This window comes from Cinclus cinclus, chromosome 2, assembly GCF_963662255.1.
Source record: "Cinclus cinclus chromosome 2, bCinCin1.1, whole genome shotgun sequence".
In the NCBI taxonomy this organism is placed as follows: Eukaryota; Metazoa; Chordata; class Aves; order Passeriformes; family Cinclidae; genus Cinclus; species Cinclus cinclus.
The window spans coordinates 4,445,186-4,458,177 of NC_085047.1; the positions used below are offsets into that span (position 1 = coordinate 4,445,186).

General features: G+C 41.7%; 1 protein-coding gene across 1 annotated transcript in view; it reads right to left on the reverse strand.

The window, feature by feature from the left end:
• Positions 1-3,797: 3,797 nt before the first annotated feature.
• GABRR3 (gamma-aminobutyric acid type A receptor subunit rho3) overlaps positions 3,798-12,992 on the reverse strand; it is a 28,556-nt gene continuing 19,361 nt past the window's right edge. Inside the window, exons 5-9 of the mRNA XM_062511280.1 lie at positions 11,060-11,142; positions 10,318-10,458; positions 7,345-7,497; positions 5,016-5,212; positions 3,798-4,100 (exon numbers count right to left, since the gene is read on the reverse strand). Of these exons, the coding sequence (XP_062367264.1) occupies positions 3,798-4,100; positions 5,016-5,212; positions 7,345-7,497; positions 10,318-10,458; positions 11,060-11,142 (877 nt within the window). The remainder of the gene's footprint in view (positions 4,101-5,015; positions 5,213-7,344; positions 7,498-10,317; positions 10,459-11,059; positions 11,143-12,992) is intronic.

The following is a 12,992-nucleotide window of genomic DNA, read 5'->3' on the forward strand; positions in this document are numbered from 1 at the left end:
GCCATCCCTCCCCTTCCCTTCCCGCAGCCCCGCACTCACCCTGCGGGCGGGAGGGAGGGAGGGAGGGAATGGCGGCGGGGCGAGAGGGATCGGATCGGATCGGATCGGATCGGGTCAGGCCAGCCCAGGCCGGTCCGGGATGGGGCTGGGTTCCCCCGCCGCAGGATGTGCCCGCTGGAAGCGGGAGGCGGTCGCGGCCGCGCTGGGTGTCACGGGAGGAGACGCTTCCGGGCGGCCGGTAGGAAATGCGGCGCTATTCCAGCGTTGTTCCTGTGTGTATTCCAGCACAGGAGCGGTATCTCCACTGAAGTTGTTCAGGGGATTAAATTTTGCTTCGTACACACAACAGTGTCTGGGCTTTAGCTGCTTGATTTTTTTCCTGGACCAAAACCCTCTCCCAGAGTCCCCCCGAGGCTCCTTCAAAGAAGTTTTCAGAATCCTTAGCGAGCGCATGAAAACTTACGGAAGTGTTTTTAATTACCTTTACTTACGAGGCCTGTTAATGGTTTAGTTTATATTAGCTAATGACATCAGAAAAAGGTGCTAGATAGGCTTTGCTAAAGCATAATTCTTGCGTACTGATAGTTTGAAGAATTATAAAACCTTTAAGAATGAAGTCGTCCGGACTTAAAAGTTTTCATCACCTACACAAACACCCCCAGGATGTTTTCTTATTACAGATGGGTGTAGCAGCAGATGCTAAAAATAGTGAGGCCACATCCTGAACCTCAGCTGGTCACAGAAATCATGACAAGCTGTTATTTCTGCTCCAAAAACCCACAAAGTTCCCTCAGCATGACTGCCCGACTGCCATCGGGATGAACACTCACACAAGTATGCATTTACATAATGCCTGTGGTGCTTTAACTCGCACTAAATGTTGTGGGATATAAAACCCACGCTTGGGACTGGCTGGAAAACCAGCAGAGATGGGAAATACTCTCTTTAAAGACTTCCGTGCTGGTCTGCAGAGACAAATTGACTGAAAGTATTTGTTACCATACCTGTCAGGAAGTTAAAATACACTTCGGAGGGTCATGGGATTTTAGCCAGCCCTCTAGCACCCTCTAGGCAAGAAATAATTCGTTTAAATACTGCTTGTTATCTTTTACTATCTATACAAGCAATAGATTTTTTTTTAAAGCATAATTTATCCTGATATCCCTGTCACTGCACTAAGAAGATAAAAATTATAAGCTTTGCTGTAAAAGCATGCAGTTAAATATCATCATCATTTACAAGAGCGTGTAGTGACAGGACAAGGGGGAATGGCCTCAAACTAAAAAAGGGGAGGATTCGATTGAATATTAGGAAAAAAAAATTCTTTACTGTGATGCTGGTGAGGCCATAGCACAGGCTGCCCAGAGAAGCTGTGGATATCCCATCCCTGGAATTGTTCAGGGTCAGGTCTGAGCAACCTGGTTTAATGACAGGCGTCCCTGCCCAGGGCAGGAGGGTTGAACTGGATGATCTCCAGTACTCTGAGTGGGGAGAACCCCAACCTTGGCCAATGGTTGTATTCACAGCTCAAAGTAACAGCAGCTTTCTCCACCAAAAGCAAGCTCTGCAGCACTCTGGCACCTGTACAGGATGTGCCTGGAAGGTAAATGCAGGCAGGAATCTCTTTTCCTCCACACCTCCACGTGAGGACCAGTTTGCTGCAGCCTACCCAGGGCTCAGCCACGCTGTGCTGCAGGGCTTCTGCTGCTGCAAATCCTGCAAGGAATTTAGAAAACTGAACCAATTTGGAGTCTTCTTTCAGTTGTAGGCTGAGGCTTCACTGTTGGCTACACAGCAAATACTTCTTCTTGTAGGGCAGATAAAAAAAAATGTGAAAACAATGATGTTGTATTAGCTCATGTGAAAAGTTTAGAGGACACATTACACATCTGGAGTAGCTAGATGGGATCTTCTGAGGCAATCTGGAACATCCCTGCAGGATGCCTCATAATGGCAGTGCAGGAACAAAGCTGGGATGGTGTATTTTTATATACAGCTACACTATACATCTGCTCAGCTTGAGGTCTGGTGTTCTGTTGCTGTTGCCAAAGCCTGTGTGTCCTTTGGCTTTGCATTCCCAGCATTGTCATTCCTGGTACAGTTCTGCTTTCCATGACAGGATTTCCTGGAAAAGTATCAAAGCTGTCTCAGCTCTGATACATTTGTTTGGCAGTGAGATTTCAGTCACTCAGCAGGCACCCTGTCACCACTTCTCCAGCTCTGGAACCGGGGGCTTGACAAATGCAGCTCTTTGAAAAAGTTAAGAGACGTCACCCCGCTCTGAACAAACAAGATGGGAGCAAGAAAATAAGTAAATTAAATAAGAAAAAAAAAGTAAGTAAATAAAATAAAGTAAATGAAGACACCAGAGAATGACTTAGGCTTCCAAATTTATTCCCACTTCCTTGAGCAATAAACTTGACCAAGCAGTGACCAAGCATTTACCTTGTGAGTCTTTTTTACCACCACAAATTATTATTTTGAACTGACTTTGTAAATACAAACTCAGCAAATTAAATGACAGATGAACCCAAGGAATTTAGTGGAAAATGCTCCTTATTTGGGAAAGTTACAAAAGTAGTCTTGATTCTTTTCTGGAGCTGTGAAAACTTTCTGTGTTTTTCCCTGAACATCCTTAATTCAGCCTCCTTAGCCTGAACATAAGGATATTTCCATGCAGGATTCATCTGAGACTGACAGGTTTCCTCTGTGTGTCTCTGTTTTGGCACAGCTGTTTCCTTTCATTTCCTGGAACTGTGCTGGGGATCATTGCTGCAAGGGGCAGATGCAGCTTCTCCTCACTGGAACATTCAGTCTCAAAAGCCAAAGGGAGAGGGTGGGAGGCAAAACCCCAAGGTCACGTGCAACATAAAGCAGAAGAACCAAAGGTGTAGTTGGTTTTTTCTCTTGACAAAGTTGTCTAAAATCTGTCTCAAAGCCTGTGTTTCTAAACCAAAGGGTTCTGCAGGAAGCAAGGGATTACAGCAGGTCAGGGTGAGGCAGAGGTGTGTGGGTGACACATAAAGGACACAGCTCGTGCTGGGGATGCTGCTCATCCACCTGGGAAGTGGCTACACATGGTCTGGGATGTTGTTCCTGTGCTGTCTCAGGGACTGGTGAGCCAGATTCTTCAAAACAGAGGTCCCATGGAGAGTCATGGACAGCTGACAAGATTGAAAGGTTTTCTTGAGGTGGTGTTGATGCACAATCTACAAAGCCCAATCAGCCTGGCTTCCTGTTGGTCCCTACTGCACTGCTAAACCATAATTCTCCCCCTGGTTGCCATCTGAGGGCGGAAGCTGCTGAGGTACACAGGGGTTGCCCAAGAAAATTGAAATGCAGGAAGTGAAACAAGGACAGGAGCCATCCCAAGGCTATCCCAAAGTGGTTGGTGATGATTGCCAACCAAAATGGAGCACAGGTGAAGAACAGAGAGGCTGATTTGGGAGGAAAGGTTGGAGTGCAGGCAGAGAGGGGGCAGTACCTCAGGTGGGAGCTGCTGTCTGTTCGGGGGGTGACAAAGGGCTCCCTTTGTGAGCACACAGCTCCTGTGCTACTGCAGTGAAGCCTGTGCCTGGGATCACCCCGCTGAAGCTCTTCATAGTCCAGCTGGAAAAGAACCCAGACATGTGAGAGTATTTCATGAAGAGTTTTGATGTTGACAAAACCAGCCCAGGTTCGATGCTGAAGTCTCTTTTGGAAAATCTCAACCTTTTCCTCTACTGCTGTTGCATTATCTTTGTAGTATGATGCAACCCTCATACACCAAATAATGTCTAGTTTATAAGCATTTTAGTTCATATGTACAAACCCCAGTAAAAAAAGTTGAACACAATATATACACTGGGAAATATAATCCTGGAATACGTGTCGATAACATGATTGTTCTGTAAAATAATCCTGCCCACGTTTCCCTTCAGAGATCTCTTCCTCTTCAAGCGAGGTGTGTCTGCATTGGAGATGTTGGTTTGACTTGCCCTGGTCTCGTTCAACTCACAGTGGTCTGGGAAGGGAGTCAGGTCCATGTCCACATCCGTGTCGTGGAAGCAGCCGTCAAAAGCCATTGCTTGTACTGCATCCATGCTGTACATTCCTGAAGTCTGGCAACAAAGGAGAGTTACTCTGTGTCAAGCAGGAGCCATTTTGGCAAACCATAAATGAATAAAACAGAAGAGAAAGAAAACTCTGCCCTCAGTGCTGTTCTCTCTGTGGAGAGCATGTGGAGAACAGGGCTGTCTCACAGTATGGCTCTCTGTGGGGCCTGACATGAGCAAGGAAATGTCATCAAATGTCATAAAACACACTTGTCTGCCTGATTATTGCCAGCTGCTGGCTGGCAATTCGTGCCTCAGCTTCTGAAATAGAAGAATCAAATTCTCTCCTGTAGGTCTGTGTTGCTGGAGTTGTGGGTAATGACTTCAAACATTTCTGGGAGTAGGTTTTTGATGGGAATATCCAATCATGTGACAATGTATGCATCCTTTCTGTGTTCTTACCCTCATGATATTGCAGCAAATGAGTTTACAGATGGGATATTTTTCAAGCAAAGGTTTTAAATGGAAGCTTCACAGAAAGCAGATGTTTTACTTGTGACTGACTATTTCTGCTTCAGGCACACTTTTCTAAAAATGACCTTGTCATTCTTCTGGCTTTGGGACAAAAAAGAAATAGGGAGGGATATCATATGAGGGCATGCTGAGGTCTATCTCAGAGAAACAAAAAATACCTTGATTGAAAGGTATTTGAAAATAGAAGAAAGGTAATATTTCTCTGAGAAGGAAAAGAGGGGGCAAAAAATATCCCTAACTTCCACCACAAGAAAAGGGAGAGAAAGCACAGACGTCTCAGGATCTCAGAGAGGAGGATGCTTTGTCTCCCTTCACCCAAGCGAAAAAACAACTGAGATACAGAGTGGAGCAGAGATTGTTACTGTTCTGTTATCACAGCGGTGTATCAGGACTACTCTGTGGTTTCCACGATGCTTTCAGAGCACAACAAAACACAGAGGGTTGTACCTTGCCCCTTTTTTTGAGTTGTTTTCTCTCCTCAATTGTGGTGAGATAGTTCACCGCTGCATACTCGATGACTGACAGGAAGACAAAAAGGAAGCTGATCCATAAATACACATCCACAGCCTTTATGTAAGACACTTGAGGCATTGAGGCACTTACTCCTGTCATGATGGTCGACATTGTCAGCACTGTAGTTATACCTGCCAGAGAGAAAAGAGAGGTTATCACATTTCTGGGCAGCTGGTTCTGCTTAGCTCATTGCCACTGTTTGGACAGCACAGCTTTGTGAGGACCTGTGATTGACACCCCCCTCAACTTCCTCACACAGGCTCTGAGAAGTGGAGTGAACCATGAAGGACCCATCACACACAATACTGAGAGCACTAAATCATCTCTCTGCTCAGAATGGTCATTGAGCAGCATAAGGAACACGTTTCTGTGACAGCTTTGGCCACTGCCACACACAGGTGAAAGCAAGTTTGTGGTCATCCTTCACTTCCCAGAGCCAGAGTTGCCACTGCATATTTTCTTGTCCAGGAAAATCACTAAAGAATCACCATTTTCTCTCCCAACCTTTTCTCAAACTGTACTTCTTGAGAACATGTATCAGCCTGTATGTTCCTGGCATAACTCCACGGCTCTCTAAAAACAATCTAGTGTAAAAATGCTACAGCCACTGAAACCAAGAAAAAATTATTGTTTGCCTCAATGTGACCAGAATTTCACCCTCATCCTTTCAATCTCTGCTCTTATATCAGCTACTCATCCCATTTTGGTTTGCTCCAGCTCAGGGGAAAAACAAACAACACCCAACTCAGGCTCTGCTTTTTAAGAAATCAGTGTAACTGGAAGGGAGAACATCTTGACATCTGTGAGACAGCACTGTCAGCTGGGTCTCTGCAGCCCTTTTCCATTCTACAGTAGTTCAAGTCCACTGGAACGTACAAAAGCTTTCCCCCTACCTCTCTGCAGCTTCTTTAGGTTGAAAGATGAAGTTTGAAATACACCGTGTAACAGGAAATCAATTTATTTAATATACACATACTCTAGGCTAAGAAGCTAGGCTTATTAAACTTTGTTGTTAAGGTTTTCTATAAATTATGTATGATTATGCTAATGAAGTGTGCTTTATTCATGGAACTCCTGGTGCATAACCCTCGGCAGAAATCTATATATTAAGAACATGATCAGCAAAACTACCTTGACAACATTAAAAATTGCCTACTGAGAATTAAAAAGTTATTTTTAAAGATGAAGTTAAATTTCTTCTAAATAAAAGGAATTCATAGATGCGTTAATAAAAGTAGGTCGGAAGAACCATAATTTGTTTACAGATTAATGAATAGATTTATATCTCATGTGTTAAAAATAGCTTTAGACTGTGCCAATAGAAAGTGACCTGAGTGGCTACAGTCCTATTCTTTCTAGAATGATATAATTACAGAGAAAAATGAGGGCTTTTTGTCTTGTCTAAGAAATACAGCAACATGCAGCTGGTTTCTGGGACCATCATCAGTGAGAAGTAAGGACAGGAGCTTCTTTATTTTAACCTGACAGTTGCAGGACTCAGGACTAAGTGCATTATGGTTGCATTAGATATCTTAACAAATTCCCATCAGATCTTCAGAGATCCTAATTTTTGGAAAAATGTACTCATTCCAAGGCCATCAGCATTACAGTCACAACAAAGACACCCCTGGAGTGGCATCTACTGATTCACCAGTGGAAGAAAAAACTTCTATAAAAACCACTGTAACAGGGCCTCTTCTACTGAGCTGAGGTATTTAGAACTTACTTTTTGGTTTCCACAGAAGACTGTGTGCCTTGCACAGCCAAGACACCAAAGCAAACACTTCTAAGGTGTCCCACAATTAAGGACTTTGCCACACAGGCAACTGTTTGCCAGCTGGTCGAATGTTTCTTGAGAAAAAGAAGATCTGCAGAGCTTTTCCATAGATTGGGCTCCATCTAATGATCCATGAATTTGAGGAGGGATCTTGCTGCCTGTTCCTAACTATTACTTTGCTGGGTAGAGGGAAGGAAAACCCAGGTTTTGCAATTAAGTAAAATTCTATCAGGGAATCTGCATAATCATCCCTTTTTACTTTTGTGGTGTGTGAGCTGTTTCCAGAAATAGCAAAGCCGGTCTGAACAAACATCCCCTTTCCAAATGTAGAGACTGACTACAGGTAATGGCAAGAGAGGTAAAAAGAGTGTTGTTCAGGCAATTATCTGGTATTTTTGCTGATGTCCTGTGTAAATCAGCTAAGGTAAGTCCAAACCCTCCCCTCCCAGTTCTATACTTCCCAAAGAATATACAGCAAACATTTACCTAATGACACCCTGGCAGGAACAGCTCTTCTATCAATCCAAAAGGAAACCCAAGACAGCATGACCATCAGCATGGCTGGGAAATAGGATTGTAGCACAAAAAAGAAAATATGTCTGCGGAGTGCAAAGTTGATAAAAAGCCGATTGTACCAACCTTTTGGGGAATAAAAAAGGGAGAAGAACAAGTTGGGGGAGAAGACAAAAGAAGAGAGCTGTATTATTTGTGAGCTGTGTTTGCTGGCCCCTCCTCCTGGTAGGAGAGTTGTATCCACAGCAGGAGCAGTAAATGTCTCAGAAATCTTGCCACCACCTTAGTTTTACACAGTGCTTTACAAACTGTCCATCCTCTCATTTGTGGGAGTGAAGGGTCATGGCTGCGTGTCTAAAATACTCAGTTATTAATACTGAGGTTGGACAATTAAAAATATTAAATAGACTTGAAGTGAAACTGCCAGCAGAATATAGACAGGATACAACTGTGCAGTGATGCCAACAGCCTGCCCTCCCTGACAAGAAGCAGGGTTTTTTTCTTGTTTTTTTTGTGGGGTTTTTTGCTTGTTTTTTTTTTTTCTTTTTTTTTGGTTGGTTGGTTTTTTGTTTGTTTATTTTTTTGTTTGTTTTTGGTTTTGTTTGTTTGTGTGGGTTTTTTTGGTTTTTTGCTGGGAGCCGCACGCCTGCCAGCCCAGCACTCACTTTAGAGGACAGGGTGCCATCTAGTGAATTTTGGGGCATGCTCTGCCTGTGCACACTTCATCCGTGCTGTGCCTCCTGCCACGGCAGGGAAACCAGGTTACAGGGAGGTAAAAAGGCAAAAGTGCACAGCTGCACAGCATCTGCCTGGTCAGGACAGACAGAGGCATCCGTGAGCCCGTGCTGGAGCAGTCCTGCCATCAACAAAAAGTGACTCTATAGAGAAGAATATATCAAAATGAACCCCAAATAATATTAAATGTCCTATTGTGTTTTCAGTTGTGGACAAGGCTTTTTGTTTTAAAGATTATTGTCTCTGAAGTGGATTTAAATTGTTGATCCTCTAGAGGTCTGGGAACTCCAAAAGCCTAAACACCACAGGTGTTGTTCACTGAGATTCACAGGAAAGGATATGCAGAACCTGAAATGCAGAAAGTCGCTTTGTGGGAATGATGGCTCTCATTAGAGTGGTGCTGTTTGCTCTCCACTATTATTTACTTGGAGGGTAAATCTGCTTCCAACAAGAAACAAACAACCAACAACAACAACAAACAAAACAAAACAAAACAAAAAAACAACCCCAAGAGAAAGTGGAACTTCCTGAGCAAAACAAAACCTCAAGGCCAAAGACAAGTGTAAACCTACAAAGGACAGCATTCTGATTACCAGAGAGGCTACAAGCATTATTCAGGTACTTCCCAATGATCTCTGGGACTTAAAAAGAAGTCTTTGCTTTCACCTTTATGCTACTGAATAAGCTCGCCATCAGAACTTTTGCATGTTAAGTGTAAAGCAGTTACACTTTGCCAAGTCAAAGATGCTGAGAGTGCTGCAAAGCCCTGGGTGCAAGGGCATTGTGAGGGTGCCCTGCTGTACACAAGGCTCTATTTGCTTGCCATGAGTGTTTTTGTGATGAGAATAGCAAGGCAGAAAGAAGCCAGCTGAGCTCCTGGCACCCAGTCTGGTGGAAAATATTCCAGTCTCCTCCTTGCAACAAGGACAAATTTGAGGTAGCTCTCAGCAAAGCACAGTTATCATAGCAAGGTATCACTTGTCCTCCTCTCACATGACAGTGGCTCTTGAAAGATGGAGCTCTGTTCTTAGCTCATACAGGAGCAGGAGATAAGGGTGAAGAACCTTATCAAGCTGTGAATTCCTCACTGCTTAGGCTGCATCATAATTTAAACTGCAATTTTTGCATTCAGTAGCAGCCACCACAAACTTGAATAGCCCTCTTTTAAATGCAAAAAGAAAATAGCCTGTAAATAAAATGCACCAAATAAATCTGTCTGCTGCTTTACTTTAAGGCTTTTTCCAAAATGTTGTGCACTTCATTGTATTAAATGGAATATTTTCACTTTTATTCATCTGTTTTGATAGAAAGGGCAATAACCAAACTGAAATGAATTGACTCAGACTGTAAAGTACACTAGCAAGAGTGCTGTTTTCTTTGGTTAAAGACATAGGGTTGGATTACTTACATCGAGAAGTGTTCCAAAATTTATAATTTCATGTAAAATACAAGGAAAACAAACCCTACCCTGAATGACTACAGTAAACTCCTAAAGCCTTTTGCAGTTTGCCAGAAAGTACAGAGCAAGATCTATGGGGAGAAATAAAAACCTGTCTGGGGCAGATTAACCTGAATTTAAAATATGTTGCACTGATATAAAGGGATTTTTTTTTTCCTGAAACTCTATGTATAAACAAGGAAAATTAAGCAAATAGTGAATTAGAACTCATCAGGTAATAAATAGTCTCATATAAAAGTCCTCCAGTTAGCAGACTTTTAGCGATGTTACACAGCTCCAAAAGGATATTTATATATATAAAATATCCAAGAGGATATTTTAGCCAATAAAACACACTGGAATTCCTCATTTGCTTTCTAGTATCTGACCCTGTAGGATTTCTACTTTCCAGCTTTTCTATACAGCCAGCACATAAAGATGCCTGTAAATTCAATATTCCAATGGCTTTCAGAGAAGCACCATGATTTTGCAAGGGCTCATAACAGGTCATTTTTGGTTGGGTTTTTTCTGTGCATTTTTTTTCAGGTTCTTAATGCCAGATATGAAGTTACAAGTATGGACTTTCTTTTTCCCTAAAATAAGATTTTATATTGGTAAGAGAAAGAGAACCAAGGCCCCAGACTGACAAGACCTCATTTTAACTGATCTTTCAGCAGCCACTGTCATTTATTAGAAAATAATTTGAATGTGAAAGACATTCTACATGATTTTGTCCTGTGCTTCTCTCTTCTGAGGGGAAGGCCTTACTATACCAGTACTGCTGTAAAAAGCTAGTCCACTGGAAGCACTGAATTCCTCAATGAAGAACTGGGAGAGGGAGATGTGCTCATCTGTGCTCAGGGACTTGTTGCCATGTTTCCAGTACAACATGAGATCATCTTCATTGTATGCATCTGTGAGAAAGCAGAAACTGAAGTTATAAAGTTACTAGAGCAAATCATTTCCTCTTTCCTTTCTTAGGGAGAGGAGACCACTCAACCAACCTGGGAAAACCCCAAAGTGACATTTTTCACACTAATTTGGCAGTTGACATGGAGCAAGTTTGCAAAGACCGTGTTCCATCTGGTTCCAAGTGCAGCCCACTCCTGTGCCCTGCCAGCAGCTTACAGCTGAGGCAGGTGTGAAATAGCAGATGTTTCACAGTAACACGAGCACCCATTTTCATTTTCTCTACAGGTCAAATACTGACATTTTGTTTTATTTTTAATCTGCATATTTTTGTCTCAGAGGAAAAAACCCTCATGCTTTTTGACAGATTCTTTTAGATTTAGGCCTTGGAATAAATGCCCAGTGGGAATAAAGCAAGGTGCATCATGGCTTTTCCACCTTCCCAAAGCTCAGTGAGGTCTGGAAAGATCCCAAATTGCTTACAGTTTAATATGTACATGCTGAAGGGTTCAGATCACATGTCAAAGTAAGTGAAAGAGGTATTCTGCACAAGATGGAGTGCTGGTAAGAATGCACATGTGAAGAAAAATTAGGAATTAAACTTACAGCTTTCCAGTTCTAAAGAACAGTTCTGTGTGTCCAGAGGAAACCTACTGAAATCCATGAAGCACATAGCAGAAACTGTTATTCTGCAGAAAGGAAGAGATAAACAGAAATGAAAAATTTCACACTTTCTTAGGTATGCACACATCTTAGTGAGCTCCCCAACCAATCTGCTGTTTAGAATCCTGTTGAGGTTTTCTGCCCTTTTAGATGCTTCTAAAATAGCTTCAAGATGGTGAAATAAAGTTAAATCAGTGACAGATCCTTTTTTTAAACATAAATAGTCTTTATTATTAAATACATTACCTTTGATTTTTAAACCCTATATTTGGCCTGATCCTTCATTAGCCTTTCACAGATTTTGCTTTGAAGGTTTACACTGAGGAAGATTAACAAAGGGAGTTCACATTTCTTGACTTGATTTCTCATAGACTGAAGTAGATAGTATTACAGATTAGAGCAAATATTATTCCAAACCTTGTTTTCCCAGCTATAATGGTTATAATATTTAATTGCAAAAAGAGATTAGCTGCAATTTTTAGAAGCCTACTCTCCTCTTAAATGAAACGCTTTATACTGTAAAAAGCTTAAATAAATCTAGGCAAAGATTATTTCACATTCCACCTGCTTTTACACAAATGTTTAGAGCACAAATATCCCTTTGTATTTAATAAAGAACAAAAAACCCAGAACTTGCTAGGAGCAGCAACTTAAATATGGTAAATATTGCCAAAATTTCCTTTCCTGTCACAGCTTGCATGTCATTTGATGGTTTAGTTCAATTTTTCAGATTTGCCCAAGTGGAATCCTACAGGAATTTCAGTGAGGGTCATACTGGTTATACAAGTGTCCTTTGAAAACCTGTGATCAGTAACCACACTGTAGCTGAATTATTACAAATATAAGACTTTACTGGCTCGAAATGAGATCCTAAGAGTGGGACATGCATAGGACTTCCAACTATGAATCTTGTTTCCATCCTTCAGCTCTTGACTAAAGGACCAGGGGAACAAGAAGAAAATAAAGACTATTTTAGCAACAGAAAAGATGTGGATTTTTGTTTCACTTTGCTTCAATAAAACCCTGGGTGCCAGGCACTGAAGAAAAACTGTGAAATATGCAGATTTATTGCATGTAAGTATTTGGAATATAATTTACTTACTACATGTAAAACTGGCAGTACAAAAAAAGGGTATTTTAAGGCACATCTAAGAAATATTTCCTACTTCTCACATGGAGAATCACTGATTATATACCCCTTGGTGTAGGGGTATAGTTCCTCTGATCCCTCTTCTCAAGAATTATGGAAATTAATAAAGCAATAAAAAAGCACACTTCACCTCATTGTTCCATACTGTCAGTGTGACTCTTGAACATACACTACTTTAACGTGGTGTACAGCTGTTGTGAGGATTTCTGCACGTCCTCATGACAGAGGAGATAAATTCATTAATTGTTGGAACAATTATTACACAGTCACAATCTCAAATGCTTCCATAAATCTTCAAACTGTCCAGATTGGATGAAATATCACCTTCTGTGCAGAGAGCTAATTAGTAACAAACTGTATTTCTGCAATGCACAGGCCTCAGGTTCCCTACCCTAGGGGGAAAATTCCTCCATTAAAACTATTTCTGCCACATCATCCAAATCTCCTTCATAAAGCAAAGCAATATCATGCAGAGGGAAGGGAGACACATTAATGACCTTGCTATTCCAGTTCTGGAATTGTTGTTTCACTTTCCAGTTCCTTTTCGTCCCACAACACTGCTGCTATCAGCACCAAAAATCTGCTCTCTGTGCCTATCTAGAACCCTAGTTAGTTAACATCACTGGCATGTTAGCTGGTAATACAGGGTGAAAATAGCCGAGACAGCTTTAAACAACTCAGGAAAAAAAAATAAAACAACCAAACCCATTGTTTTTCCTGTGTTAA